The following is a 25,390-nucleotide window of genomic DNA, read 5'->3' as shown; positions in this document are numbered from 1 at the left end:
GTGGAGGATGGGTGTGGAGACCCTTCAGCACACCGGCTGTTTTTGTGGGCTCTACGATTATTCCTCGGAATTTTAAATCTGGAATCACACCAAGGTATTATACGGAGGCATTATAGGTGAAATGGTGGTGTTGGCCCCATGTCTGTGCTGCTGCCCAGCCTACTTCGCATAGTCCAAGTACACATCAACATAATGTATTTTATTTATTGTAAAACCATCGGAATTATTCTTTAGTCTTTTTGAAAATCGACTTGAGTGCCATCTTGCTCTTCTTCTTCTTCAGCTTCGAGGAACTCAAGTTTGCGCTATCGGCTGTGGTGTTTGCATAAGAAGCGTCGGAGTCATCCACGGAACGAGCAAACGAAGAGTCAGCTGGAGGTGTGAAGTGGCTGTTATCGTCGATGACGGCTTGAACCACATTTCCGTCTGGAGTAGGCACCGTGATGACTCTGTCGCCTTTTTGGAGGTCAAACCCAGAAGGGAGCGTTGCGGTGACGATATCGTCCGAATTGAGATTGTCCTTTGGAGTATGTGCAGTCTCAGCAGTCTGTGGGACAGCTGTAGCAACAGCAACAGGAACAGCGGTCGCCACGCCAGTGAGCGATGTTTTTGGATCCAATGTAGAGTTGACTGCGGTTCTCTGTTTCACAGGAGTGGATGTGACTGGAGGCTGTGGAGGAGAAGTCTTTGGAGGAGCCGTGGAGGTGGCTACTGTAGACTGAGCCAATGCAGCATATGAGTGACCTCTTGGAGTTACAGGCTCAGAATCAGCAGGTGATGAGATCTTCTCAGTAACAGTAGATTTTCCGTTGTACATTTCAGATTCAGCAACCAATTTCGCTTGGACCTGAGCCAGAGTTGGCTCTGAAACTTTCTTCTGGGTGAACAAAGTTTGAGGCAAGTTCGAGGCAGATTTCAGCAATTCGTCAACATCATTGGAATGGGCATTAGAAGGAGCATTTTTGAACAGAGATTCACCGTGGATCTTTTTAGCATAATCCCTCTTGAATTGGAAGGTGGAACTGCCTTGAGTGAGATATGTGCTGATGACCTTCTCACCCGTGGAGATGACGAAAGAGACAATGTGTTCCACCACCAAAGAGACTCCGGCAACAAACCACCACTTGGAAGAACTACCAGGACGACTAGCAGATGACACAATCTCGTGGTTGTACAACAGAGTAATAGCGACTGATACAATCGAACCAACAGAGATCAGGAACTTCAGGATTCCATCCCATGGATAGATCCCGTCAGCCCTGTCTGGAATGGGAGTACGAACAGATCCTAGCAGCTTGAGGTAATCAAGCTTGTACTGGATGATGTTGATGATGGTGGAAACCAATGGGCCAATCGACCAGATGGGTCCAAAAAGAGCTAGGAAACCAAACTGAAGCACCAGTTGGCGGTATTCGTCGTTGATATCCAAAGGAGGAAGTGCCAAAGTATTGCGAACATACTCCAACAACTCGGCCTCGTTTTCGTCATCCTTGTGAACAGGTTCTTCCACCTTGTTGGCTCCAGTCAAGGACTTGACGAATGGCAATGCAAACACCTTCTTCAAGACAACAGGCAAGACAAACTCAAGCCCACATCCAACCACCTGGTTGGTGACCACAAAAAACTGGTACTGGTTGTTCAGTCTCAATTTGTTGATCTCGTAGTTCTCCTGCCTAACAGAGATTCTTGGAGAAACATAGTTGTGCACATGGTTTCCCAAATGGGTCAAGTATGGGTTGACCTGGTAGCCGAACGGCAAGTAGATGAACGCAGTGATGATCAATGCCATGTAACTTGTGAGGAAGTTGATGACAAACAACTTGATGATGTAGGAGAAGTGGAAAGTGGATTTCTTCTGGTGGGACTCGAAATTCAGGTACTTGTTCACAACCTTTGTGTAAACGATAGTGACGATGGGAACAATGATGGAGAGCAAAATCGTAGGAACCAATGCCAACAGCCCTTTTCCAGGACCATCATATAGCTCTGTTAAGAAAATTTCAATGAAGAAACAGCCCATTTGGTAGGCAAATAAGGTGAGAGCAGATGTAAGAGCAACCGGAGTGAACAGGAACGCCTTGAACAGAGTCTTGTACTCCGGATCAGGAGAAGCATTTGATGCACGCGAAATTTCAACAACACCAACGTTCTCAACGCCCCATTCACGTGCCAGCGACGTTTGCTTGACTTTCCAGAAGAGGTAGAAGCTGACTGCGAAAGCAATGTTGAAAACCGCATAGACCTTTGAGAATCTACCGAAGAAGATGTTGGAGATAACTCCAACCAAGGAGAACACCATCAGCCACTTCAAGTAGTGAGTCAAAAAGCCAAAGTAGAATGCATATTTTGAGCCAAAATTTTCCAGCAAGAATGCACTTTGGGCAGTGTCAAAAGCACCTTTGAAGAGGCCGGCCCTAGCCCTCTCTTTTTCGGCAATGATCTGCGAATAATTGGCAAGAGGCAAAACTGCTGTGACAAAATTCCAATTGCCTTCACCAATGGTGATCTCGCACCCGCCTTCCGACTTGGGTCCCGTCAACTTGTCGTAAATGAGTCTCAGTTTCTGGGCAACTGAAATGGAATCGCTCTCGGAACTGGTGACACCGTAGATCCAGTCTTTGGCCTGGCTATTCTTCGCCAGTCTGCTCACTAAGTCATCACTCAGCTTGATGAAAACCAGAATAGTGCTGAATGTGTCTGGACGAACATTGACGGAAAACCCGTTAACATCGAGAGTCTTCACCAATCTTGCCAGATCCATCTGGGCAGCAGCAGACGGAGACTTCGTTTCTTTGTCCGTTTCATACGCAACTTTCATGACATAGTCAGGACTTAAATCATTTAGAACAGTCTTTGGAACCGCTCCATTGGCCTTCGTATGGCCGACGTTGCTCAATTCAGCTGTCGCGCTCATTATTGCTAATAGCACAGATCAGTCTCTGTAGTGGAAAGGGTATACAGATATCTGGAATTGAATATCTTTGAATAGCAATCAGCAAGCAATTTATAAAATCAAGCAATTGCAATCAATCCTGAACTCTTAACCTAAACAAAGCAAGTGAACCTGCCAACTCACCGGAACAAGAGCCTCAAATGTGTCAATAGAACAGGATATTGCCCTGAAATTGGACGTGCGCGGGATAAATCAGGCGACTTTTACTGACACGTTTTGAGTTGACAGTCTGACATGCTTAAACTTTCGCGCAATCCGTTTGTGCCTTTGTGATGCATTTGTTGGGCACATTAATGGCGTCTAAAATCAAGGCAATCCGATTCTGGCTGAAGGTGGTAGCTGCCATTTTGGCACTACTGTTAGGTGCGACATATGGTGTCATAGTTTCGGTTATATTAACCTTGGCTCGCAAGAATAACCTCGCTCAGTGGAGCACAGCCCGGTTCTTTTATCATCTGTTCTCCAAGTTGTTCAACATCAAGATAGTGATTGATCATCCGGAGAGACTTGAGAAGCTGCCGGGTATTCTTATTTCGAACCACCAGTCGGAGTTGGACATTTTCATGCTGGGAAGGGTGTTTCCCAAGAAGTGTGTGGTTACCGCCAAGAAGCAGCTCAAGTACGTTCCCTTCCTGGGTTGGTTTATGAGTCTTTCCGGAACTTTTTTCTTGGACAGATCGAACAGGGAGAAGGCTTTGAGCACTTTGCATCGTGCCCTAGAGGAGTTGAAGTCATCCGAAGGAGGACTGTTCATGTTTCCTGAAGGCACCAGATCGTACGCCACAGATCCAAAGCTCCTCCCATTCAAGAAGGGAGCCTTCCACTTGGCAGTCCAGGCCCAGATACCTATAATACCTATCGCTGTTTCCAACACATCAACGGTTTATAGCCCCAAGACGAAGACCTTCAGCGGGGGTGTGATTAACATAAAGGTGCTGGAGCCTATCTCCACGGAGGGTTTGACCAAGGAAGACGTTCCTCATCTAGTTGAAAAGGTCCAGAAGCAAATGGATCAGGCAATACAAGAACTGGGATTCTCGGAGACTACAGACGGAATTATCGAGGCTCCATTGTCTCCTGAAGTGGAGATAGGAACCTCTGTTGAGCCTGAGACCGAGACCGATGCGAATGAAGAGACTACGCTACTGGCTCATTTGGCTAAAGACTCAGGAAACTGATTGTTTTAACAGAAGATTGTTTCCCGGTCCCTTGACTGATTCAAAGAATCAAAGAATCGTGTGCAAATCCATAAATTTGTAGATACATATTACATAATCTGAACCCGCCTTTATACTCAGACTCAATTTGTAGCCGCACCTTCATTGATAGCTGTCCAAATTCCGAAAACTGCAGGGCTCTCTTGGACTTGAGGAATGTTCGAGCAATTGAAGATGCAAAAACGTGTGGTGATAGCTCCTTTGGTTAAGCGGAAGGAAAATGGTGATAGTATTCATTTGAGTGAGGAAGATTCGAGACTGTATCTTGGGGTCAGTGCTGTTTATCCGGATGGAGATAGGACCAGTCCCATAAATGCCTCCACTCTCGATGATTATCTCGCACAATGCCCCGAATATGATTCATCACAAGACGATTTAACAGAAGGGACAGAGATCCCTTCTATTTCTCGAATCTCAACACTGAAGCTTGAGATGACCACTGGTGAAGAGGGAGAGGTGTTTCAACACTTGATACACCTTGACTCCTTGGAAATGCTGGAAGCACCGGCGCTGGAAACGACCCCACCAGCCTTGGTGAAGCAATTTCTTGTGAAGCTTTTGTATTTTGGATCATACGATAACAATTCGGAGTACTCGTTAAGCTCGATTCTCACAATTGCCGATAATGGTGAACCTCTAGCTATTCAGCTCAACATCTCGCAGGAGAAGATCAAGGGCATACGGCAGATCCTCTTCAAGGCAAATATTCCGAGAACTGCAGGTATTAGCGTTAACTTATTTGAGTTCTTCTATCTTTTAAACGAGCAACATCTCCGAAACAAAAAACTCACTCAAATGTTACTGGATGATCGTGTCACTCTAAAGCAGAGAATCAGTGAAATTTCGGAAAATCTACAAAATTTACAAAAAGATCGCGATCAAATAGCTGACAACTTCCAAAAAAAAGTTCCTCTTCTGCTGAACTCCAAAAAGGAAAAAATACTAGAACAGTATAAGGAAATCAACGAGTTGCTCGAAAGACTAGGGGAAAAGCCCAAATATGGCATATATGATAGCAGAGATGGGTTGAGATACGATTCCATCACAGACATGGATGAGCTTGTTGAGCGGGTCAGAAGGAGGCAGCAAGAACTGAGTCCCAAGAAGAGGAAGAACGTTTCAAAGTCTGAAAATCCGTCACCTTCAAAAGTGAAGAAAGAGTCTGAGACCACACCAACCAAGTCAAGGGAACCACCCAAATTTCAAGAGCCATTGACACCCACCAGATCAAAAATATTTACCCGTGATCAAACTTCCCAATCTCCACCAAGCACAACCGAGGGTTTGCTAGAGGCATCCGACGATTCGCTGGATACATACTATTCTACTAGTGACGAGAACGAGGAGATCCATCAGAGCATAGTGGATACCCAGCCAGACTCCATCACCGACACCGTCGAGACCATTGCCGATTTGGGGATATGACAATATTCGAAAGATTTGAGTGTGCAATATAGTTATTTACCAAAAAATTATGATCGCTAAATATTCGGCAAATCCTTTTATTCTAGGCGTTATGCAAGATAGAACCACGAGGCCAGATCCGCTTATACAGGGCCATACCAATGGTGTCTTGAGGATTCAATTTACCATCGAACGTAGCCTTGAAGTAACCATGGGTTCCAAGAGACTCTCTTATAAACCCAGATCTACCCATTTTGGTGAAAAGAGGAATATCCTTGTACTCGTTGACATCATCCACATTGAAGAACATGTATCTGATGGTGACCATCTTCTTATGGATCTTGAAAGGCTCACCGGTGACAACGGCCCTCTTGACAACAATTCTGGTGTGGTCTGTATTCTCAAACGTTCCCTGTGCAACCAGCTCAATTTGACCTGTTTCAGCAGATTGTTTGTAAAATATAGCAGGAGTATTGGGGAAAACTGGTGGTAAAATGGCCGTTGCCATGGCTACCGTGCCTTTATGCAAGAACCTCTGAAATCTATGCACGTTGTTAGAATTGTTGCCAACATTACTGAAAATTGGCTGTATCACGTGTCTTCTGGGTCCATATTGCACAATCAGCGTATCCTTTGAAGGCAATGGCTTTTCATAGTCTTCCCATGTTTGGATCACGAAATGGCATGTAGAAAGTTGGTGCTCGTGTTCGAGCAAACCATACACAATGAATGGCTTGGATGGTGTGACTCTGTCGAGGACAAAGGCAGGTGCCTTGATGAAAAGTCTGACTCTGTCACCAGCTTTGGCCTGGGCCTGCCTTCCATACTCCTTGATTAGTCTCTGTTTGGCGGTTTTGAAGTTGCTCACTCTCAGTAGTCTTTTCCACTCAGAGGGTCTTCTTTCGTCCTTCTCATCGTAATCCCAGTCGCAATTGCTCAAAGACTTGACTCCTCTGTATCTTCTCAATCTGTCACGCGCACTTCCTTTAGGATCGATTTCAATCTCATCAGGAAACTCCATGTCGTCTCTCTCTCTCTGCTTGAATTGCTGCAACTGGCGATCCTCCTCTTCTTGAGACAATTCCACGTGCATCTCTGAAGGTTCATATCTTGACTCTGGACCATCGTCAATGTCTTCAATGTCCATGTCATCATCGTCCTCGTCCACACTCTCATCATCAGTATCCTCTCCGACTTCTTCAATCATCTCCTCCAATTCTTCATCCAAATACCACCTAGACTGGTATTCTGAAAGACCCTTGGGAAGTTTTCTCTTGGACTCTCCAGAAGGATTGTAGACGTCATTATCCATTTCAACTTCGTTCAGCTCGTCATCACTGAACTCCTCATCGTCAGGAACTGAGAACTGCTCGGGAGCCAGTTCTTCCAACGACTCTTGGGCCTCGGAGGGAGTGATCTGTAAAGCCTCTTTGGCAATCTCTATTCCAGCCAATTGGTAATCACCATAACCGGGAAGATGAACCAATCTGTCGACATTAAATCCGCTGCCCCTCACAATACCTTCCAATACAACAAAACCTTCCCCATTGTCCTGTCCTTGCCAGTACGATTTGTCCACAACCATATATCCTCTGCTGTCTCTCCACGTCACCGATTTTGGCAGCTTTTGACAGACGGTTCTGATTGCATTTAGAGCCTCGGAGGAGTTCTCCAGACTGAACAACTTTTCAGTGGATGGAAAGAAATGGTTGAAGAACGATTCCAGAGATTTCAGCACGTCTAGCTGGAGGTTCTTCTTGGGATAGGCAGTCACCAGATTTGGGATCACTCCCATAACAGTGGCAATACCCTGCAGTTCTATGGCTCTGATGATCTGTTCACCAACCTTTGGATCCACTTCCTCAGTGGCAGACAATCCTAGTATCACGAAGTCAGAAACCTTACAGGCATCTAATATTGATATGAAGTCGCTTTGATCTGGGAGAATGAATTTGAATGCGGTCCTGAACTTTTTGGTCCTATAAGTGGTCACACTAGGACATTCCTTCACCAATTCGAGATCTTCGTCTAATGCAACCAACAACTGATTTGCGATAGTGAGTGAGTTGACATCAGATGCAAGCGAGACAATCGTCACAATTCTTTCGGCAGAATTTGGGCCCGTCAGTAATTTTCTCTCCATCTGAGATGACTGTATCTTGTTCTGCTTGATCTGGTTGGCAAAGTTCTTTCTTTGAGCTTTCGAAGCACCTCCTATCTTCTTGCCTAATCCAGCCGATTTCTCAACTCTACCCTTGGCCTTAGCCTTCAGGGCACTCTTGGTAGCATGCTTGGACTTGAACGACTTCTGCTTACTCTTGAGAGTAGATCTATGCGAGTGAACCATCCTCTAGAATTTGCGATTGTGAGCCTGTTTTGCAGAACGTCTGCGTTAGGCCCGTGTATCGCTTTTGAAATAGTTTACAAATTTATTTTTCACATTTGATTTTACACGACTAAACAATTACAAAGCAATTACATAAGCACAAACGCCGCACACCGACAAAATCTAAACTCATTTTGATCACGTGCAACAACTGAGGGCTGCGTACCCTCTCAGTCTGCAATCCCGCTTAGGTTTTTCCCCTGCCCATGCTCTTATTGAAATTTATCGTGTTAATCTACAACTATCCAAACTGTTCATCTATCAAGTTAACTGGTAAGTCTTGAACGTATCATTTTACAGGGTTGTTAGAAAGGTCATCTCAACAAGTTACACGTTGTTTCCATTTTATTGCGTCCATCTGGCATTTTTCCAACATCACCAGGCCACGCCGAGAATCTCCATCTTCCAACTCTGGGCAAAATCCACACCACCAACGCACCAACTAACTAAGGTTCACAGAATATAGCAAAATGGCTCACGAAAACGTTTGGTTCTCCCACCCAAGAAACTACGGTAAAGGTTCAAGACAATGCCGTGTCTGTGCCTCGTACTCTGGTCTGATCCGTAAGTACGGCTTGAACATCTGCCGTCAATGTTTCAGAGAAAAGGCCAGCGACATTGGTTTCCACAAGTACCGTTAAGGCAAAGATGCTGAGATGAAGGAGTTCAAAGAGATAGTCTTGAAACAGCATAGATACTTTTGACTACGTTGTGTATTACAGTTCTAATGGAAGACAAAATGAAAATTGGTTAAAGACAATGTGAGTTGTTGGATTGTAGGGTTAAGCCAGGGTTGACTGCTGATCGTAGAGGACAGGGTGAAAATAATACTATGCAGGAATAAGGTGAGCGTTATCAGTACGTATACTGGTATACTAGATGGCTGTGCTTTCAATCACTAGTTATCCATTTACACGGACTATCAATTATACAAGCACTATATGCTGAAACCTCTCATCAATGCTTCCCTGCTCTTTAATGTACTGAAGAGTGCGATTGAATTCCTGCCTGATGGTCTCGTTCTCGTTACCCGAAGTCATGGCGTTGAAATTATTCTGAATCAACTCTATCAGTCCATTGATATACTTGATTGTCACAAGCTCATTGCCATGTATGAAATAGTACAGGGACCTGTTGAGAATCTCCACAAACAGCTCCAGAGAAGCACTCGTATCCAACGTAGAATCCGCAATACGCAGGGACTTTTGTAGACACTCCAAGACCCTTTTATTGTCTTTCTTTAGTGGTATCTGTGGAGCGGGCTTGGGCTCTTCACCTTCTTCTGTTTCGTCGTCATCCTCTTCTTCATTCTGCTGGATCACCCACCACAAATGAGACGCATTATACACAGCTCTGCATTGGTCTGGCTTCTTCAATAGTTTGGAACCATAAAGCGCAGTCTTCGTGATCAACGTGTCGTAATTCTCCATGCTCGAGGTGATGAGGTTGTTGCAGCTGTGCAGCTTGCTAATGATGAGAAGCAACACCTGATATTGTAATCTGGAATCCACTATGGATTCCTCATATATGATAAAACTTTCGATGAAAAACTCGTAGGCAATGTCGACCAATCCAACTTCGTTCGCAAGTTGAGCAGCCAGCAGATTCAAGTTGACACATGATTGGGGAACGTTCTCGGCAGATTGTTGGTACAGCTCATTTATAGTCGTTGAAATGAACCGAAACACATTCTTCACTTGCAAAACCGCCGTTGGGTTTTCCAAGTCGATATAATTGATCAGTTTCAGCTTCCTTATGATTTTAAGTAGAATCGAGACCAGGGTAGGATATGTGCTTTGGATTCTGATCGAGTTTTTGGAAAGATGGGTCTTCGATAAACGAATAAGCTCAAAGTGCGCGAAGGGATCTGAACTGTAAAGCAAATGCAGAAACTTTGCGAGCTTCTCCTGCTGTTTCTGAACCTCAATGCTCTGAGCTGGATCCAACCCTAATTGCTTCATCGTCGGATTGCCTTCTTCCAGAAGAGTGGATATGTACCTGAAGATCTTATTGACCTGACCGGGAGTCTCGATCTTGAAATTGTTATCCAAGAGACGGTCAAGAACTTCCATGGATACGGAACTTTGAAGCTGCGGTTTCTGAGCCGTTAAGAAGTCAAAGTAGGTGTCATCCAACTCCAGTATGGATTTGACACTGCTGTAGTTCAACACTGGTGCCAACAGCAGCAATTTCCAGTAGTTTTCCAATATAAGGTCGGAGGGTTTCCCTTGGTGCTCCTTGGATTTGGCCAGCGCGTGCTGGAATATCCTGTTCACATTCTGGTAGTCCTCAGGATGGTATATAATGCATATCTTGCACACACCCTCCAGGATTGCAAAGAAGTCGTCTAGCGGTAGATCCGGCTTCAAGCTGTCCAGATTCTCAACATACTTGATGAAAACATCCAAAAAATTGCTGGTTGTTGCAAGGTCTGACTCACGCTGCTTGAATCCAATCAGTCGGTTGATCAACGCCAGAACTATCTTCTTCAAACTCACGGCATCGTTGAGTGCCAAGGTGGTGCTTAGAAACTCCTCCAATGTAGATACCTGGAACTCATCGGGGAATACCTGTGTTATGACATCAAGAAGATACTCCTGAGCTATCATATCTTTGCACTGGACAATTTGTTCAAGGATAGTTGGAAGAATAAACTCTTTGTAGTAATTCTTGTCGATTTTCTCCAGCTGGGACAATCTCACCAGATTGGATCCAACCAGAATCTGCAGCTCCTTTCTCTCTTTTGTTCTCTTTGAACGCTCACTGGAATGACCTTGATGCTGCAATCTCACCCACAATTTGTTCATCTCTATGAAGTTGGTAATGATGAACTTTATTGAATCGTCCAGACTCTCATCATCGACAGGCAGAAGATCCTTGGTTCTCTGCGAGAGATAATACCTCAAAAACAGGCCTCTCACGGGATGCTGAACTCCGCGACACATCTCAATCATGTCCTTCATGATCTCCTTTTTTGGACTATTGGGAATTGACATATACACAGTTCCCACTGTGATCATCAGATACAGCCGAGGGATGATGTTCCCGGCATATTGCACCAATTCGTAGAGATCTGCAAGATGGTTGTTTGGATGCGTATCCCTCAGAAAAGAAGAGAGATAGCTCAATCCATCAAAGACCAGTATATACATTTCATAGTACTGTTTGGGAGTCAATGCATTTGTCCTGAGCTCGGATAGAAACGTGGAGCAGTGCTTGAGAGCATCCATGAGCCTGTTCTTCTGATCGAGACATTTCTTCATCAAAGCAATCTGTTGCTTGATGACAGAAACAGAATTTTCCAATTGCTCTGACATTTTGCCCGGTTCGTTCGCCAATGGCCTGGTTGGTAGAGAGTCAAAGGGGTCTGGGTGGCCTCTTGGTTATCAAGGAGGTGTTCGGAGAGAGTGGCAGTGTCACGTGATACCAACCTTGAGATTTGAGTGCGTTTCTTGTGTATGACTGATTAACAATGACCTGTAAACTTCGGAATTTAGTGATAAAATACTTTGTTTCATCCTCTATTTGGTTACGTCGTTTTTAAATTTTTTTGAAATCAGAAATTAACCCCGGATTATTGAGTTCTCGTCAAATTAAAGACGATTTCCTAATCGGGTCAGCCATTTGTTTGATAAGTACACGCGTTTGTTTACCCTTCTGAAAGACAGATTTCCATAGCCTTATTAATAGGTGTCAACATCACGACCAAGTTCGTGGCCATGGAAGACTCAAGAATAGCTAATTTGAAACGGCCATCGAGACTGGATCTGCTGGATAACAACTTCACGAGTTTCCCGCTGGCTCATCCAATTTCAAGCTCACCCATACCCACCAAGACTGTCACTCTGGCCAGAACCCCAATTTCAAGATCCGTGACTGTGAGCCAGGAAGACCTCACGTTTGAGGATTTGACGTTGGAGCAAATAGTTCTCGTGGAGGACTACATAGAAGAGAAAAATCTCAAATCGAAAAAGAAGTCGGTATATGACTTGAAGAGCGAGGGAGCTCTGCCCAACTTGACAACCTCCACCAAATCCACATCCACCTTTTCTGACGACCACCACTACGAAGGACTCAAATACTGCGTTTTATGCGAAAAGCCCCTTTACGAACTGAGCAGTTTCATACCCGAAGGCAAAGATTTCAAGGAGCTCGTTTGTTCCAGCTGTATTCTACAATATGAGCAGATCTCCAACATGCTGGTGTCCGAGGAGATTGGAGACGATGATGAATCCACCATAGACACTTCTTTCCACACCGTACGATTCAAGCCGAGCTCGGAGTATTTATTTGATTCTCTTATTCAAGATCTCAGAACGTTACAAAGTCAGGACCAACAACGCAAACTGCGATCGCAGAAATCAATGCTATTCCCCATGATATCCGAATCTCTATGGCTGAGAGTGGTTAAGTTCTTCAAATGGTCCTGAATATAACCGCACGTGCGCCAATAACGAAATAAATAATGACATACGAATCTATAACGACTCAAGATATTTTTCAGCACTGTTGAAGTCACTCTGGTTGAAGGTGAATTTTCCCTGAAACTTGCCCTTTCCCCCACCTTTAAGGCCCTTCAGAACTTGTTTCAACTGGGTGGAAACCTCCTCGACCTGAGGACCTGAAATGATGAGACATCCGTTTCCAATAAGAACCAGGGTTTTGCCTGGGGTTAATGGCAACAGCTTCTTGGAGATGTTGTTGAAATATTCCAGTCCAACATCTGAGCGGCATAGGAACGCGATCTCGCTGCTTTCTAGTTTTGCAAGCAGCTCTTTCGACTGATATTCAGCCAGCTCCTTCATCAGACTCATCTCCTTGCTTGCAGCCTTCCTGTGGCTTAATTGTAGAGCCTCCACCTTTTCCACCAAGTCGTCTGTTTGACAACTCAGCTTTCCAGTCAAATCCTTGAGAGTCAAAAACGATTCGCTGGTGAACTTAGAGATACGATCACCACACAAAAAGTTGATCCTGGAGGCAGATTTCTTACCCGGAAACTGGTTCAGCAAAGTTATGGACTTGATCTGACCCGTAGATGACAGGTGGGTTCCACAGCACGGGTTCGAGTCCAGTTCGCCAATGTGAATTACCCGCAAGATCCCCTTCTCAAGATCGTAATCAGAAGGCATTTTGTCTTTCTTGACGGAGTCCTTGTCCGGAACTTCAACCTGGATCTTGATATTCTCGGTGATCTTATCATTGCACATCTGGGACACTTCTTCCAGCTCTGCTGGGGTTAACTTCCTGGGAATTTCAATATAATTAATCATTTCACCCATCGACCATGACAAAGTAGGAAGGTTGAACTTGTCCAGAATGGCACTGAGAAGATGTTGACCAGTGTGCTGTTGCATATGATCGAATCTGCGCCTCCAGTCAACCTTCAATTCCACCGTATCACCCGGCTTGAAAAGCTGAGACACCATGTGATAACAGTTCAGACCATTTCTCTTGACCTCCGTAACTTCCAACTCAGTATCATCGATCTTGATGGTCCCATGGTCGGTAGGCTGTCCTCCCCCTTCTGGAAACAAGACCGTATCTTCGAGCTCCAACTCATATTGCGTATCGCTCAGTTTATTACACGAGACAACCTGTGTGGTCAACTTCGTGAGATATGAGTCTCTCTGACAAAGAAGATCACCGACTATCCGGGCTTTTAAGGACATTTTTGTGGAAATCAAAGGTGGTGTCTTGTCGCGAAGATAAGGATTATCCGGCTTAACAATCGAAGGAATTCTATTCGATCGGAATGGGTGACACACGACTAGTAATTTGGGTCATGAATAACACCCAGACTTGATCGTAGGTGGCCACATTGGGTTGAAATATAATGGGAAATATGTCATATCTCAATGTATGTTGAGCTATATAGTGTCGTAATCTATGTACATCGTAATATCGGACCGTCTGGCCCAGCGGTAGCGCACCTGGTGCGGCGTAGGTATTGTCTTCCCTTAGGCAATTATTGTTTCTCTTTAATAGGCACCCTTTACGGTCTTCATTTCATCAGTATCCTTATCCTTTGTGTCGGTTTCGACCAACTCAACGTCGTCTATGGTTTGGACCTTGATCTTATCGTTGTTCTCGGAAAGTTCAAACACGAACACTCCGCACATGACTCTCTCCAGATGGAGGGTATCAGGCTCTTTCTTCACTTCAGAAAAGCTATGGTTGATGAACAAATCATAAAGATTCAGGTTGGAGATTCTGAAGGCTCCCATATCAGAATCCACCGTTCTGGACGTGTGGAGATGACTACATCCATCGACACACGTTCTCCATTTTATCACCACCTTGGTGCTTCTTTCAAAAAGACCGATGCTCAATGACTCCGTTTCACTAACTCTGTCTTTGTTCAGCATAATTCTGGACTCTGCCTCGTCAAACACGGCATCGCTCAACCCTGTCGAGTTCTCCAAAACATTCACTTGCTGTATGTGAAGCTTCACCCTAGAGCTCAGTATGAAATTGCGAATAATCACCGTCAAAATCTTGCTAACGGAAAAATACATCGTGTTCGTCTTGATCACAGGCACATTTGGAAGTTTCTCCGGGAATATTCGCAGCACCACGTTCTTGTCAACATAATCGAATGGCAGTTGGGTCTTCAGTGTGTTTGGAACCTCTTTCTTCAGCATCGCCACCATTCGCTCCAAATTCGCCTTTTTTTGTTGTTTGAAGATCTCCGAGTTCGACGTGAAGATGCTTCGACTCAGTTTCCGACATGGCGTTAACCTATTCATTGCGATTCGTACCCTTTGCCATCGGATGTCTGTGGGTACAAAAAGAGGAAGGTAGCGCATTCTTCAAAGCCCATCGATAAAATCTGGCGCCGCACCACCCCATCTGATACAACAAGTGGGGATGTTTTGATAGCAAATTTTAAGCTTGTTCTTTACCTGGCACCGATTTCGCTCCCACGTATTCATGGAAAAAGTGTACGACTCGGGAGATCCCGATCTACCCGATCTGCCCCGGCTAGATAGTCTAGAATCGCAATATACGTACGATGATTATAACTTCACTGAGAGCTCCAGTGACGATGATGATACACAGGCATCGGTCAGGGACCAGCCGATAGACATTGAGAATGAGCCCCGGAACAAGAGAAAGCCGTCGGTTTCCACACATGATTTCTGGAAGTCGTATACACCACGTCCAATAAAGCCTGAAAGGATTGGGGAGGAATCGCAGCCCGATGGCACGAACCATGTGAGGAACAAGAGACATCGTCAATACTTCGATTCAAAAACCTCGTCTTCTGCGGCGAGACAACGTGCTGACTGGGAGCCAGGAATTGATGTGACTACGACAGATGTTTTCATGAAATCGCTCGGTTCTGCTATCACGGTGACCGATTACTCCAAGGAGAGGTATCGGATTGAGCACCTGGAGATTGTGAACGAGTCCCACACGGCCTTTAACCCGATGCAGACAGAGACAATGCTGAAGCGCAAAACCAAGCTCAAAAAGATTCTTGAAGCACCTCCTGATTGGAGTAAAGTGCGCTGGATCAATGTCAACGGGCTGGCATGGGATGCCATCTCTGTGATCTCGCAGCACTACAACTTGCACAGGCTGTCCATCGAGGACATGGTGGACATTCCACAGAGAACAAAAGTCGATATTTATCCCGATCATATGTTCTGTTGTTTGCCTCTTTTGAAATTGATTAAGCTGGAAAAACCCGGCCTGAACACAAAGTCCAAAAAAGAGGACCCTCCCAAGGAACAACATCTCAGCAAAAACTCCGAGCTGTCGTTGAACGAGCAGATCTCGCAATTTGAAATGCGAAAACTAACACAACAGTCAATGCCCTTCGTTACTAACAGGAAGCGGGAGTTTATAGAATACCACAGACCTTTAAGTTACAGAAAACTAGCAGTGGGCATTGAGCAAGTGTCAATATTCATCACTGAGTCCGGATCAGTTATTTCGTTCTTCGAACACTCTGCAAATGACATAGAGCGCGCCATCTTCAACAGATTATCACAGGGATCAACAATTCTGCGGGATTCGTGTGATCCCTCCAACTTATTGCAGGCCATTTTGGACGCTATAGTGGACCTCATATACCCCGTCATCACGGCTTACAACCGAAGACTCTCCGAATTGGAAATGAACATTATGTTGAACCCTACAATTTCTCACACCCAAGAGCTCCATTTGATGATTGGCGAGTTAGCGATGCTGCGCTCTGAAATATCACCCACTACTGCCTTGGTCAACCAACTCAAGGACCAATCCACCAAGCACTCCAAGTTCATGTCACCAGAAAGTGGCCTCTATTTCTCCGACGTGGTTGACCATACAATTTCTTTTGTGGATAACATCGACCTCATGAGAAACACTGTTGAGAATCTGATAGCCTTTATTTTCAATATCCTGAGTGTTGAGACTAACACCTCCATGCAGCAGCTGGCAGTGATCACGTTGATCTTTCTCCCGCTTTCATTTCTCACTGGATATTATGGTATGAACTTTGAATCATTTTCAGACTTGAAAAAGGATGTTTCTTATTATTGGAAAATCTCCGTTCCGTTTGGAGTGGGACTGACTCTGATTATGATGAGATCCTATTGCTACAAGTTCTACCGGAAGATGAAGCATAAGTTCAAGCTAAAATACATGCGGCCGAAAAGGGATTAGCCATTGAAAAACTCGATTTTGTCATATTGGACACTGGAAATGCAGATATCTAGAATTACGTTTTGTTTTGTTTTTTGTTTCGTATCATATCGCCGTCTTCACCAGGGCCAGATCTCTGCTTAGCTGACCTAGTCGCCATAGGATGACCAATTGCAGACCCAAAATCAACAGCATCAGGTATTTTGCATAGTCCAACTCTTTTTTCACAACAGTAATTGCTTTGGGCATTTCTGGAGTCTTCACCACGCTTGGAGTCGCTTTGACGTCGGCTGGGGCCTTCTCAACATGAGATTCAACGTTGGAGTAGTCCGACAGTTTCAGTTCATACTGTTCCATCACAACCTTGCTGAACTTTGCCTGCCCAGCAGCTGTCTCTGATTCGATCATGCTTTTGATCCAGCTTCGCGCAGTCCAATCTATGAAGTATGAGATCTGCAAACGAGTCGAGTTGTTCTCTGCCCATGTGAACACATACCTTGTGTTCACCACAAAAGAGCCTCCGCTCGGCACGTTAGGCGTTCTGGTCTTGGTCAATAAGACAATACCTTTGTCGAGGTCGTAACTGTCAATGACCTCCTCTACCTCACAAACTGCAGATTTTGGCCCGATAGAAAAGTTCAACGCTCTCTCAAACTTGTACGACCTGATGTTGTCTTCGAACTTGGAATAGTCGGAGAAGTTGGAGCCATCGTTGAGCTCGTTGATGTGTCTGTGGAAGTTGGTATTTGGTCCGAACATCATGGTATACACCAGTCCCAGAGGCCCGTTCAACACGTTATTGGTCAGCACCTTCTCATTAGGAGCAAGCGTAAGGTCAATGACAGTGGGCTCATGAGCAGAAGGACCAATATTCTCATACTTGTCTGAGGAGGTCTCAGCATTGCTGTCGTCCGAATCATCCTCATCAATTGACAATATTTCCTTTTCGAACTCAATTTGCAAACTGTTCTTCTTGCCGTTCAGGCCATTCCCATTCCCATTCAAAGCACCAGGTTCCAGATTCTGCAGATTCGCGCTCTTGCTCCATACGGTTTCCAGGAAGTTCAGCGTCGAGTCCCTCGAGATCAAACTCGCAAAGTTATACCTGGTCTCTGCAGTCTCTATGATGATACCATTGGGGAACAACCCAGCAGTTACCCTTTTCTCAAACAGTTTGATATCTTTCAAGGGGATCAGCAGATGCGTCACCCATCCCAGAAGGTTCGAGTTGAAACAGATGTAATGTTCAGAAACATACAGTCTTCCCTGAAGCAGCAAGTCTCTGCTCAATGCACAGCTGAAGTCATCCAACAGTCTGTCTTCTTGGGGGATGTCCTTGAATAGCTCGTGAAAGTCGGAATTCCTCTTGAGCGTCGCGAATCTGTACTGAGTATCCAGGAACCTCTCGTCAATATACAGATTTTTGTCATAATCTGATTGTTTTGTGGGCGTATTTTCATCCTTTGTAGCTGAAGAAGGCGACTTGACTGCGTCCTTGGATGATATCGACGTCGCAGTGCTTTTCCTCCGTCTGGTTCGCCTATAACTCACCATCTCTGGAGTTTGGACCAACTGGCCCTCCTCTTCGGGAATCGTTTCGTTAAACCTGACCGGCACTGGAGTTGAAGGAGTTGCAGAGTCTATGCTGAGATCGGATATGTTCCTCTGGTGGCCCTTCAACGAGGCCTGGGTGGGGCTGGAGAGCCCCTGGAACGACGTAGCTGCCGATTGAGCTGCAGATCGGAAACTGGCAAAAAACGAAGACTGGTTTGGTGTTGCTGGGGTTGAGACAATTGGCTCAAGAGCCGTTGAAGAAGTATCAAGGTTCAAGAAAGCAGAGTTTTGCTGGAAGCTCGATGAATGGATGTCCTTCCTGGTGGTCTCTGGGTCAGCAGGAGTAGACTTGGAGGAAATCAAAGGTGCCAGATTACTTGCACTTGATCTTGAGGAGCTATGTGATCTTGATAGCTTGGACACCGGGGGCTTTTCTGCGGAGACCAAGATGGGCTTGGGCTCACTCGCTAACGAGGCTGAGTGGCCATTAAGACTGATATGTGCATGTTAGTAAACAAAGTTCCAATTTGATGAAAATAGTGCCAAAATATAACAAAATCAAACTTACCTGTCGTTTCCAGCAGTAGAGTCAACCGAGAAGTCGCTTCCTTGCGAGTCCACACTGCCAGCTTTATCGTTCAGTCTGTAGAAGTCGGTAGATGCTTTCAAGCCAATCGCCTCCGGTAATATTCCACTGCCATTTTCGTCAGTCTTATTCATTACTTTATTGTTTGGATCAGCTGGTTTTCGCGTCTCAATCGTGGTGCGTAGGGGAAGAGATTCTGTGGATGGTGGGAAGGAGTAGGACCAGGCATCTTCCTCCATCTCCAACCCGATAGCCCTTCCCGAGGCACTCATTCCGTACACCTTATCCACCATGGCAGATGTAATAAGATCCAAACAATGCAAACGATCTTCCTTTTTGTCAGCGACTAACCAGTTTGGCTGTTTTGAAACTCCCCGGGATCCAAGCGGAACGAGATAAAGTCATCGCTTCAAGCAACTTGCTTAAATCAGAAGTCGTGGATTTGGCCAAATAGCAGAGATAAAAAAGTGACATGACATGGCTGCCAGTCTAGATAGAGAAGGACGATGGGATGTGCAGATTGTGATTAATGAGTTACGAAGTATCAATTGGAATTGAATGAATATCCAAGTCTACAAGAATTCTACAATTGCCTCTCTTCATTTTCTTTAATTTCAGATGGTGAACGTCATTATTACACAGACTTAAGCCTTGACCTTCTCCTCCAAGACCTTGACCAAGGTGACACAGTCAGCAGAGAAACCTCTGATACCCTGGGAAAGCTTCTCAGTGGCCATAGCATCCTCATTCAGCAAGAAACGGAACAAAGCCTCGTCGTCGACGAAAGAAACCTTCTCCTCCTGGACAGAGGCGGCATCCTCAGCCTTCAGCACCTGTGGAACGGCAGCATCAGAGTTGAAAAGCTCTTCCAACAGCTTTGGAGCAATGGTAAGGAAGTCACAACCGGCAAGAGCGGTGATTTCGCCAACGTTTCTGAAAGAAGCTCCCATCACAATGGTGTTGTAGCCGAACTTCTTGTAGTAGTTGAAGATTCTTCTCACGGACTGGACACCTGGGTCAGTTTCAGAGGTGTAAGTCTCACCGGTGCTAGCCTTGTACCAATCCAAGATACGACCAACAAATGGCGAGATCAGAGTGACCTTGGCCTCGGCACAGGCAACGGCCTGGACGAACGAGAACAAAAGAGTCAAGTTACAGTGAATTCCGTACTTGGACTCCAACTCTCTGGCGGCCTGGATACCCTCCCAGGTAGAAGCAACCTTGATCAGAATTCTGTCCTTGTTGATTCCAACGGACTCGTACAACTTGATCAATTGCAAAGCCTTCTTGACGGTGGCCTCCTTGTCGAAAGAAAGACGAGCGTCAACCTCAGTAGACACACGGCCTGGAACAATCTTCAAGATCTCCTTACCGAACTCAACAAGCAATCTGTCGAGAGCGGCGTTGGCCTTCTCCTCGTCGGTGGAACCGTTCTCCTTACCGTAGGCAATAGCAACGTCAATCAACTTGGCGTACTCTGGCTTCTTGGCAGCAGCAAGAATCAGCGATGGGTTGGTAGTGGCATCCTGAGGGGTGTACTTGGCAATTGCTGCAAAAAAGACAAACAGTTAGTCGACCATTAAAAGATCAAAAAGCAGGACCGCAATTGCCGGTTCATAGTTTCGGCAAATTGCGGCCCCTCGTAAATCACACTTACTTTCAAATTCACCAGTGTCAGTAACGACGACAGTACCGGAAGCCTTCAATTGTTCTAATGAGTTAGCCATTGTTATAATTCGACAGAGATAAATGTATCAGTTATCGATGTTGTAAAGGAAAACATGGTTAAATCACCGTCATTGGCAGGCGCTGCCCTTTTTATACCTCTGGACGTTTCTTGTTTTGTGGCACGCAATGTGGATGACAGTAAACCTTTGCAATCAGGATTTGATTCTCCACAGCATGGAGAGGCAAGAAGATGGAGGAAAAAGAACGTCAGTAATGACACCAATGGGGTAGTTGGCATTCCCCGGAGTGACCAAAGTTTAGTCAAAAACTAGCCTCATTGCTGCTCTGTTACGTCTTGCTTACTCACAACGGTCAAGATCGATGATCGTGGACACCCTAAAGGGTGATCACTCTCCGAAATGAGATGGATCCTCTTATTCGGACCTTAACTATGTAGTGGAAACTTATCGGTCCCCATCACGGATCCGGGGAAACCGGCAAATGGGGCACACTTTCGCTGACAAAAACATTTCTCTTTATATAAGCTTATATTTTCTGAACTTTGGAATATGTACTGCCCAATGTCTCAATCACGTTTAATCAATCGACTCGACACGTTGCACCACCGGGAAGATCTCTTGTTTCAACCACCTGTGAAAAGTTGAATCATACCTCCCTGACCAGGACATCCAAAAGGGGTAATGATGTCCAATCCTGGGGAAGACGAAAAACTCGCAATACAATATATTCCATGCCACGTTTCCAGCTCACAACTTTGACGAGGTTATTCTCTTCTTCAGCAAATCTAGAAGCGTGTTGTAGTCTTTGCAAAAGCCCCTTATTCCCTCGGATAACTTCTCCGTGGCCATGGCGTTGTCGTTAAGCATCAGTCTGAACTTTGACTCGTCGTTGACCACGGAAATCTTCTCCACATCGGCCTTTGCGGCGTCTCTAGCATTCAGGATTTTAGGGACTTTATCACTGGATTGGATCATATCCTCCAAAAGCTTGGGCGAGATGGTGAGATAATCACAACCGGCCAGAGCCTTGATTTCACCAACGTTTCTGAATGAAGCACCCATGACGATGGTGGAATACCCAAACTTTTTGTAGTACGAAAAGATTTCGCTGACAGACTGCACTCCGGGATCTTCAGAGGCCTCATAGCTTTTGCCTGTCTTTGCCTTGTACCAGTCCAGGATACGACCAACGAATGGCGATATCAGAGTCACATTGGCTTCAGCACAGGCCACTGCTTGAACAAACGAAAACAGCAGGGTCAGGTTGCAATGGATATCGTAGACCTCCTCCAGGATTTTGGCTGCCTGAATTCCCTCCCACGTGGATGCGATTTTGATGAGAACTCGTTCCTTGGGAACACCCACAGATTCGTAAATAGCAATCAGCTCCAGTGCCTTCTTTATGGTGGCATCAGTATCAAACGAAAGTCGAGCATCAACCTCAGTGGAGACACGCCCCGGAATGATTTGGAGTATCTCTTTGCCAAATTCAACCAGAAGGCGATCCATTGCGAGATCAACCTGGTGGTCAATACCTGATCCTTTGGATATCCCGTAGGTGATAGCTACATCGATCAGTTTTGTGTATTCTGGCTTCTTCGCTGCAGCAAGAATTAAAGAAGGATTGGTGGTTGCATCCTGAGGGGTATATTTAGCAATCACTGAAAGTTGTTAGTGACATGTTTGATGAAACGCTTCAACAACACTTACGCGGGAACTCGCCAGTGTCCGTCACAACAACGGTACCCGATTCCTTGAGAAAATCAAGACTCGTAGACATTGCGATATTCATACAACCAAAAACCAAACCAGAAAGGTCATTGTGGAAGTATTGCTGCCAGTATAAATAGTCCTTGGGGACGGCTATATAGCCTAGAGGCCTAGAGGGCACATGCGGCTACAGGCTACCGCAAAAGCAACGCGTATCCAAAGAAAGTTGCCAAAGCTAGGAGAACAGAAATAGAGCCATAGTCTAATCAATATGAGATCCAGGCTTTCGTGGTCTAGAGCATGTTTCTAGAAGAAAACAAGTTGTCAATCAACCACTTCGCCGTTTGGAAGTAGCCTAGTTCAGCCGCACACGATTGATACACGACCCATGCACTGCAGGAGGCGCAGAGGCCAAGGAGATGAAAAGTTCGGGTTGAACCTTCTTTATTCCTACCTCCAAAACCAGTTATCATTCTGCGGAAGATGTTGATGGTGCGAAAAAATATTGACAACCTCCTTATTGATGGTTGCAGCACGTATGCTGTTCCTCCGGGTGAACTTGAGATCACTAGATTGGGTACAAACACATCCTACAACCTATACAACTTCGGACTTTATTTCACAAACTGTTCGAGCGATCAGATAGAGTACTATATGGAAGAAATTCTTGATTTTATATCAAGTCAAGACGTCTTTGGACAGCAGGTGGATTCGTATCCCAATGGGGTTGTTGCTGCCTGTTTTGTGCTGAGTTCAGTCACCGTGGCTGCTTGGTTGATTGTTACCACCCACATATTCTCTGTCAACCGAAAGCCTTTGACTTTAACGCTTGTCACACTGTTATATGCCATTTGTTCTACTGTCACGTTGACGCGAACCTCGCATCTTTTGGACGACCAGTTTTCAGGGATGTACCAGGACGTCAGTGAGTTTGATGTGGTAATACTCTCGGGGTTGCCATTTAGGGTCACCAACTATGTGGTCAAGATCGGGATTTGGATCTCATGGCTGCAAATAGGATATAAGATGGCAGGTGAGGGATCTGCGTGGCAAAAACAAGTGATTTCAGGATACAGATCCTCGCGATTGGTGCTTTTATGCCTGGCCATACTCTGTCTGGTCAACATAGTCCTCACTGGAGTGGATTACTTTACCCATTACGGCTCCCAGGATAAAACTCTATACGGACTTTCCATTGCTGAAATAGTGAGTCACGTGCTGGTGTACATTCCGTTCTGGATACTGGTTATCCAGTACACGGTCAGAAGATTCAAAAGTGCCTACAATTCGCAGAGTCTGCCATTAGTGTTGACCGTAGCCACGGTCTCATTGGCTACATTGCCGATCTTCTTGGTCTGGAAAGTCTCGAGTAGTATCAATACGTGGGCGTTGATGCTGTATGATTTGCTGGAGATACTCAGTGCCTCGTTGATCTGGGAGTGGATAGCCGATATAGAGAGCGGCGATAAGGAAATGGAGAAGCACGCAGTGGTGGGACGTGAAATTCAAGACCATGACACAAAAACGCCGAAAATTCGCAATCGACGCCAGACTGACTGGAATAAGTTTGTCTACGGCCAGTCGAACCGAATCCCCGAGGGCTACCCGATTTCGGCACAGGAAATCGAGATGTACAGCCTCCTAAACTCGGATGAGCAAACTGCAGATGACCGAAGTCAAGATGAAACTGTGCCCTTACCGAGCAGTGGCAGGGACAGACACGGTGCGGAGAGCACGTAGTAACGCTGGGATGGAGCTTACGAGCTTTTAACGATTTTTTAACGATTTTTTAACAATTTTTTTCAGGATCTTTTGGCAACAATTAAATTTAAAACAAATTCTAACGAAATTTATTGATGGTTTTTGAAACCTGGCACGTCTGAAGATTGACTACATATGCACAAGTCGCATCATTTTGGCTGCCATACCGGCCAGTGCCGTCTGAACACTCGGCCATGTTGACACATTTTTCGCTGCCTTTTTTCCGCATCGGCGTTGCCGAATGGCGTTATTGTGTGATCTGGTGTTTCAGAAACAACAAGCGCGAATAAACAAGGATGAATCTATATTTCTCGATCTAATGTAAATCTGTTTTCAAATTTATTACTCTCCAATTAACTTTAGAAGAGTCTAATTTAGTCCATTTACAGCAACTCCGATTGCCCAATCTCAATCTCGAACGTCGGGTTGTTGCCGCCCAAAAGAGTCGGCCAGCTTATCTTATCTTCGCTCCCCCCATCCAAACTTGTGACCTTAGCCCTTTGGGAGTGGGATGGCGCAATTCCATTGCAGCTTATCTTTGGATATATATTTATATATTTGGTTCTTTCCGCGTTCATTTTTTTCCATCGTTTTGCAACTGGCGTCCATTGCTGTCGTTATTTTGCATATTTTCAAGATGGACAAGACGTCCAAACGGAAGTTTCTGGAGCGGGAAATTTTCACCTATTCCGTAGAGGACATAGAGGACTTGTTCTCGATCTCCAAGGCCAAGCCCTACTACGAGCAGCTCGACAAGGATATCTCCAACAAGCTCTTCAACACCATGGCAAAAAAACAGAAGTTGGCCCAGTCCTCCGAATCAGTCACAAATTCCAACTCCAACTCAACGAGCTTGTTTTCCAAGGTGTCTGGCCAGACAAAATCGGAGGTGCGCGAAAAGCCGGAAAAGATAGCCGTCCAGATCAAAAGGCCTCTGCCGAGATATACGGGCACGATACGGCAGAAAGCCAAGCGAGGAGTGGGAACTCCCACGAGCAAATATTTGGATGACTTTGAGCTATTTTACAAGGGAAATTACTTTGAGGAGTTCAAAGATCTTCCAAGCCAATTGGCCATAGATTGGTGAAAATGGCGTGAAGTGGTGTGAATTGCTCGGCCGCGAGACCCGATATCCGAACCCTTTAAGGAATCAACGGGTGTTCTAAGCCTGGCCCGGCTAACGATAATGATTTTGTCTAATGAAACAAGTTGCTTTTATTTTATCTTTTTGACTACTATTGTAGGTTTGGCTATTTTGATTTCATTATAGGCTAACGAAATTGCTATCAGAGTCATTAAATCAGTATTTTTTTGATAAGTCATTGAACGTGAATTCTCGTACAGTGTGAATATCGTAAAAGTTGATCATCATTTAACAATTTCGTTGGTAACAATTACGCGTTTCAACTAAGCACCTCAACAAAGAAGAATCATGTTTTGCAGTGGCCAAATGAATGTCCACAAAAAACTCAATGGATTCAACCGTTTTCTTAAACCTGT

General features: G+C 45.2%; 16 protein-coding genes across 16 annotated transcripts; 7 read left to right on the top strand and 9 right to left on the bottom strand.

The window, feature by feature from the left end:
* Window positions 1-223: 223 nt before the first annotated feature.
* Window positions 224-2,914, bottom strand: KUCA_T00001783001 (uncharacterized protein; the record flags this gene model as incomplete). The annotated part of the gene is made up of 1 exon (XM_022603999.1): window positions 224-2,914. The coding sequence occupies one exon, from the start codon at window positions 2,912-2,914 to the stop codon at window positions 224-226; it is 2,691 nt and encodes an 896-aa protein (XP_022457824.1).
* Window positions 2,915-3,246: 332 nt separating this feature from the next.
* On the top strand, window positions 3,247-4,131 carry KUCA_T00001782001 (uncharacterized protein; the record flags this gene model as incomplete). The annotated part of the gene is made up of 1 exon (XM_022603998.1): window positions 3,247-4,131. One exon carries the CDS (start codon window positions 3,247-3,249, stop codon window positions 4,129-4,131), a length of 885 nt encoding a protein of 294 aa, XP_022457823.1.
* A 195-nt stretch (window positions 4,132-4,326) lies between these two features.
* KUCA_T00001781001 (uncharacterized protein) lies at window positions 4,327-5,595 on the top strand (the record flags this gene model as incomplete). Its single annotated transcript, XM_022603997.1, has 1 exon — window positions 4,327-5,595. The coding sequence occupies one exon, from the start codon at window positions 4,327-4,329 to the stop codon at window positions 5,593-5,595; it is 1,269 nt and encodes a 422-aa protein (XP_022457822.1).
* Window positions 5,596-5,677: 82 nt separating this feature from the next.
* KUCA_T00001780001 (uncharacterized protein) lies at window positions 5,678-7,921 on the bottom strand (the record flags this gene model as incomplete). Its single annotated transcript, XM_022603995.1, has 1 exon — window positions 5,678-7,921. One exon carries the CDS (start codon window positions 7,919-7,921, stop codon window positions 5,678-5,680), a length of 2,244 nt encoding a protein of 747 aa, XP_022457821.1.
* A 509-nt stretch (window positions 7,922-8,430) lies between these two features.
* KUCA_T00001779001 (uncharacterized protein) lies at window positions 8,431-8,601 on the top strand (the record flags this gene model as incomplete). Its single annotated transcript, XM_022603994.1, has 1 exon — window positions 8,431-8,601. The coding sequence occupies one exon, from the start codon at window positions 8,431-8,433 to the stop codon at window positions 8,599-8,601; it is 171 nt and encodes a 56-aa protein (XP_022457820.1).
* A 285-nt stretch (window positions 8,602-8,886) lies between these two features.
* Window positions 8,887-11,277, bottom strand: KUCA_T00001778001 (uncharacterized protein; the record flags this gene model as incomplete). Its single annotated transcript, XM_022603993.1, has 1 exon — window positions 8,887-11,277. The coding sequence occupies one exon, from the start codon at window positions 11,275-11,277 to the stop codon at window positions 8,887-8,889; it is 2,391 nt and encodes a 796-aa protein (XP_022457819.1).
* A 402-nt stretch (window positions 11,278-11,679) lies between these two features.
* Window positions 11,680-12,390, top strand: KUCA_T00001777001 (uncharacterized protein; the record flags this gene model as incomplete). The annotated part of the gene is made up of 1 exon (XM_022603992.1): window positions 11,680-12,390. One exon carries the CDS (start codon window positions 11,680-11,682, stop codon window positions 12,388-12,390), a length of 711 nt encoding a protein of 236 aa, XP_022457818.1.
* A 48-nt stretch (window positions 12,391-12,438) lies between these two features.
* On the bottom strand, window positions 12,439-13,629 carry KUCA_T00001776001 (uncharacterized protein; the record flags this gene model as incomplete). The annotated part of the gene is made up of 1 exon (XM_022603991.1): window positions 12,439-13,629. The coding sequence occupies one exon, from the start codon at window positions 13,627-13,629 to the stop codon at window positions 12,439-12,441; it is 1,191 nt and encodes a 396-aa protein (XP_022457817.1).
* A 309-nt stretch (window positions 13,630-13,938) lies between these two features.
* KUCA_T00001775001 (uncharacterized protein) lies at window positions 13,939-14,706 on the bottom strand (the record flags this gene model as incomplete). Its single annotated transcript, XM_022603990.1, has 1 exon — window positions 13,939-14,706. One exon carries the CDS (start codon window positions 14,704-14,706, stop codon window positions 13,939-13,941), a length of 768 nt encoding a protein of 255 aa, XP_022457816.1.
* Window positions 14,707-14,890: 184 nt separating this feature from the next.
* On the top strand, window positions 14,891-16,612 carry KUCA_T00001774001 (uncharacterized protein; the record flags this gene model as incomplete). The annotated part of the gene is made up of 1 exon (XM_022603989.1): window positions 14,891-16,612. The coding sequence occupies one exon, from the start codon at window positions 14,891-14,893 to the stop codon at window positions 16,610-16,612; it is 1,722 nt and encodes a 573-aa protein (XP_022457815.1).
* Window positions 16,613-16,696: 84 nt separating this feature from the next.
* Window positions 16,697-19,024, bottom strand: KUCA_T00001773001 (uncharacterized protein; the record flags this gene model as incomplete). The annotated part of the gene is made up of 2 exons (XM_022603988.1): window positions 16,697-18,638; window positions 18,714-19,024. 2 exons carry the CDS (start codon window positions 19,022-19,024, stop codon window positions 16,697-16,699), a joined length of 2,253 nt encoding a protein of 750 aa, XP_022457814.1.
* Window positions 19,025-19,375: 351 nt separating this feature from the next.
* Window positions 19,376-19,681, bottom strand: KUCA_T00001772001 (uncharacterized protein; the record flags this gene model as incomplete). The annotated part of the gene is made up of 1 exon (XM_022603987.1): window positions 19,376-19,681. One exon carries the CDS (start codon window positions 19,679-19,681, stop codon window positions 19,376-19,378), a length of 306 nt encoding a protein of 101 aa, XP_022457813.1.
* A 47-nt stretch (window positions 19,682-19,728) lies between these two features.
* On the bottom strand, window positions 19,729-20,458 carry KUCA_T00001771001 (uncharacterized protein; the record flags this gene model as incomplete). Its single annotated transcript, XM_022603986.1, has 3 exons — window positions 19,729-19,778; window positions 19,846-20,280; window positions 20,389-20,458. The coding sequence occupies 3 exons, from the start codon at window positions 20,456-20,458 to the stop codon at window positions 19,729-19,731; spliced, it is 555 nt and encodes a 184-aa protein (XP_022457812.1).
* A 708-nt stretch (window positions 20,459-21,166) lies between these two features.
* On the bottom strand, window positions 21,167-22,199 carry KUCA_T00001770001 (uncharacterized protein; the record flags this gene model as incomplete). Its single annotated transcript, XM_022603984.1, has 2 exons — window positions 21,167-22,080; window positions 22,130-22,199. The coding sequence occupies 2 exons, from the start codon at window positions 22,197-22,199 to the stop codon at window positions 21,167-21,169; spliced, it is 984 nt and encodes a 327-aa protein (XP_022457811.1).
* Window positions 22,200-22,612: 413 nt separating this feature from the next.
* Window positions 22,613-23,869, top strand: KUCA_T00001769001 (uncharacterized protein; the record flags this gene model as incomplete). Its single annotated transcript, XM_022603983.1, has 1 exon — window positions 22,613-23,869. The coding sequence occupies one exon, from the start codon at window positions 22,613-22,615 to the stop codon at window positions 23,867-23,869; it is 1,257 nt and encodes a 418-aa protein (XP_022457810.1).
* A 532-nt stretch (window positions 23,870-24,401) lies between these two features.
* Window positions 24,402-24,977, top strand: KUCA_T00001768001 (uncharacterized protein; the record flags this gene model as incomplete). Its single annotated transcript, XM_022603982.1, has 1 exon — window positions 24,402-24,977. One exon carries the CDS (start codon window positions 24,402-24,404, stop codon window positions 24,975-24,977), a length of 576 nt encoding a protein of 191 aa, XP_022457809.1.
* Between the last annotated feature and the right edge of the window lie 413 nt (window positions 24,978-25,390).

This window comes from Kuraishia capsulata, genomic scaffold (genome assembly GCF_000576695.1).
Source record: "Kuraishia capsulata CBS 1993 genomic scaffold, Kuraishia_capsulata_scaffold_2, whole genome shotgun sequence".
Lineage (NCBI taxonomy): Eukaryota > Fungi > Ascomycota > Pichiomycetes > Pichiales > Pichiaceae > Kuraishia > Kuraishia capsulata.
The sequence above is the reverse complement of the archived record's forward strand: the minus strand, read 5'-3'. Positions and strand labels throughout refer to the sequence as shown.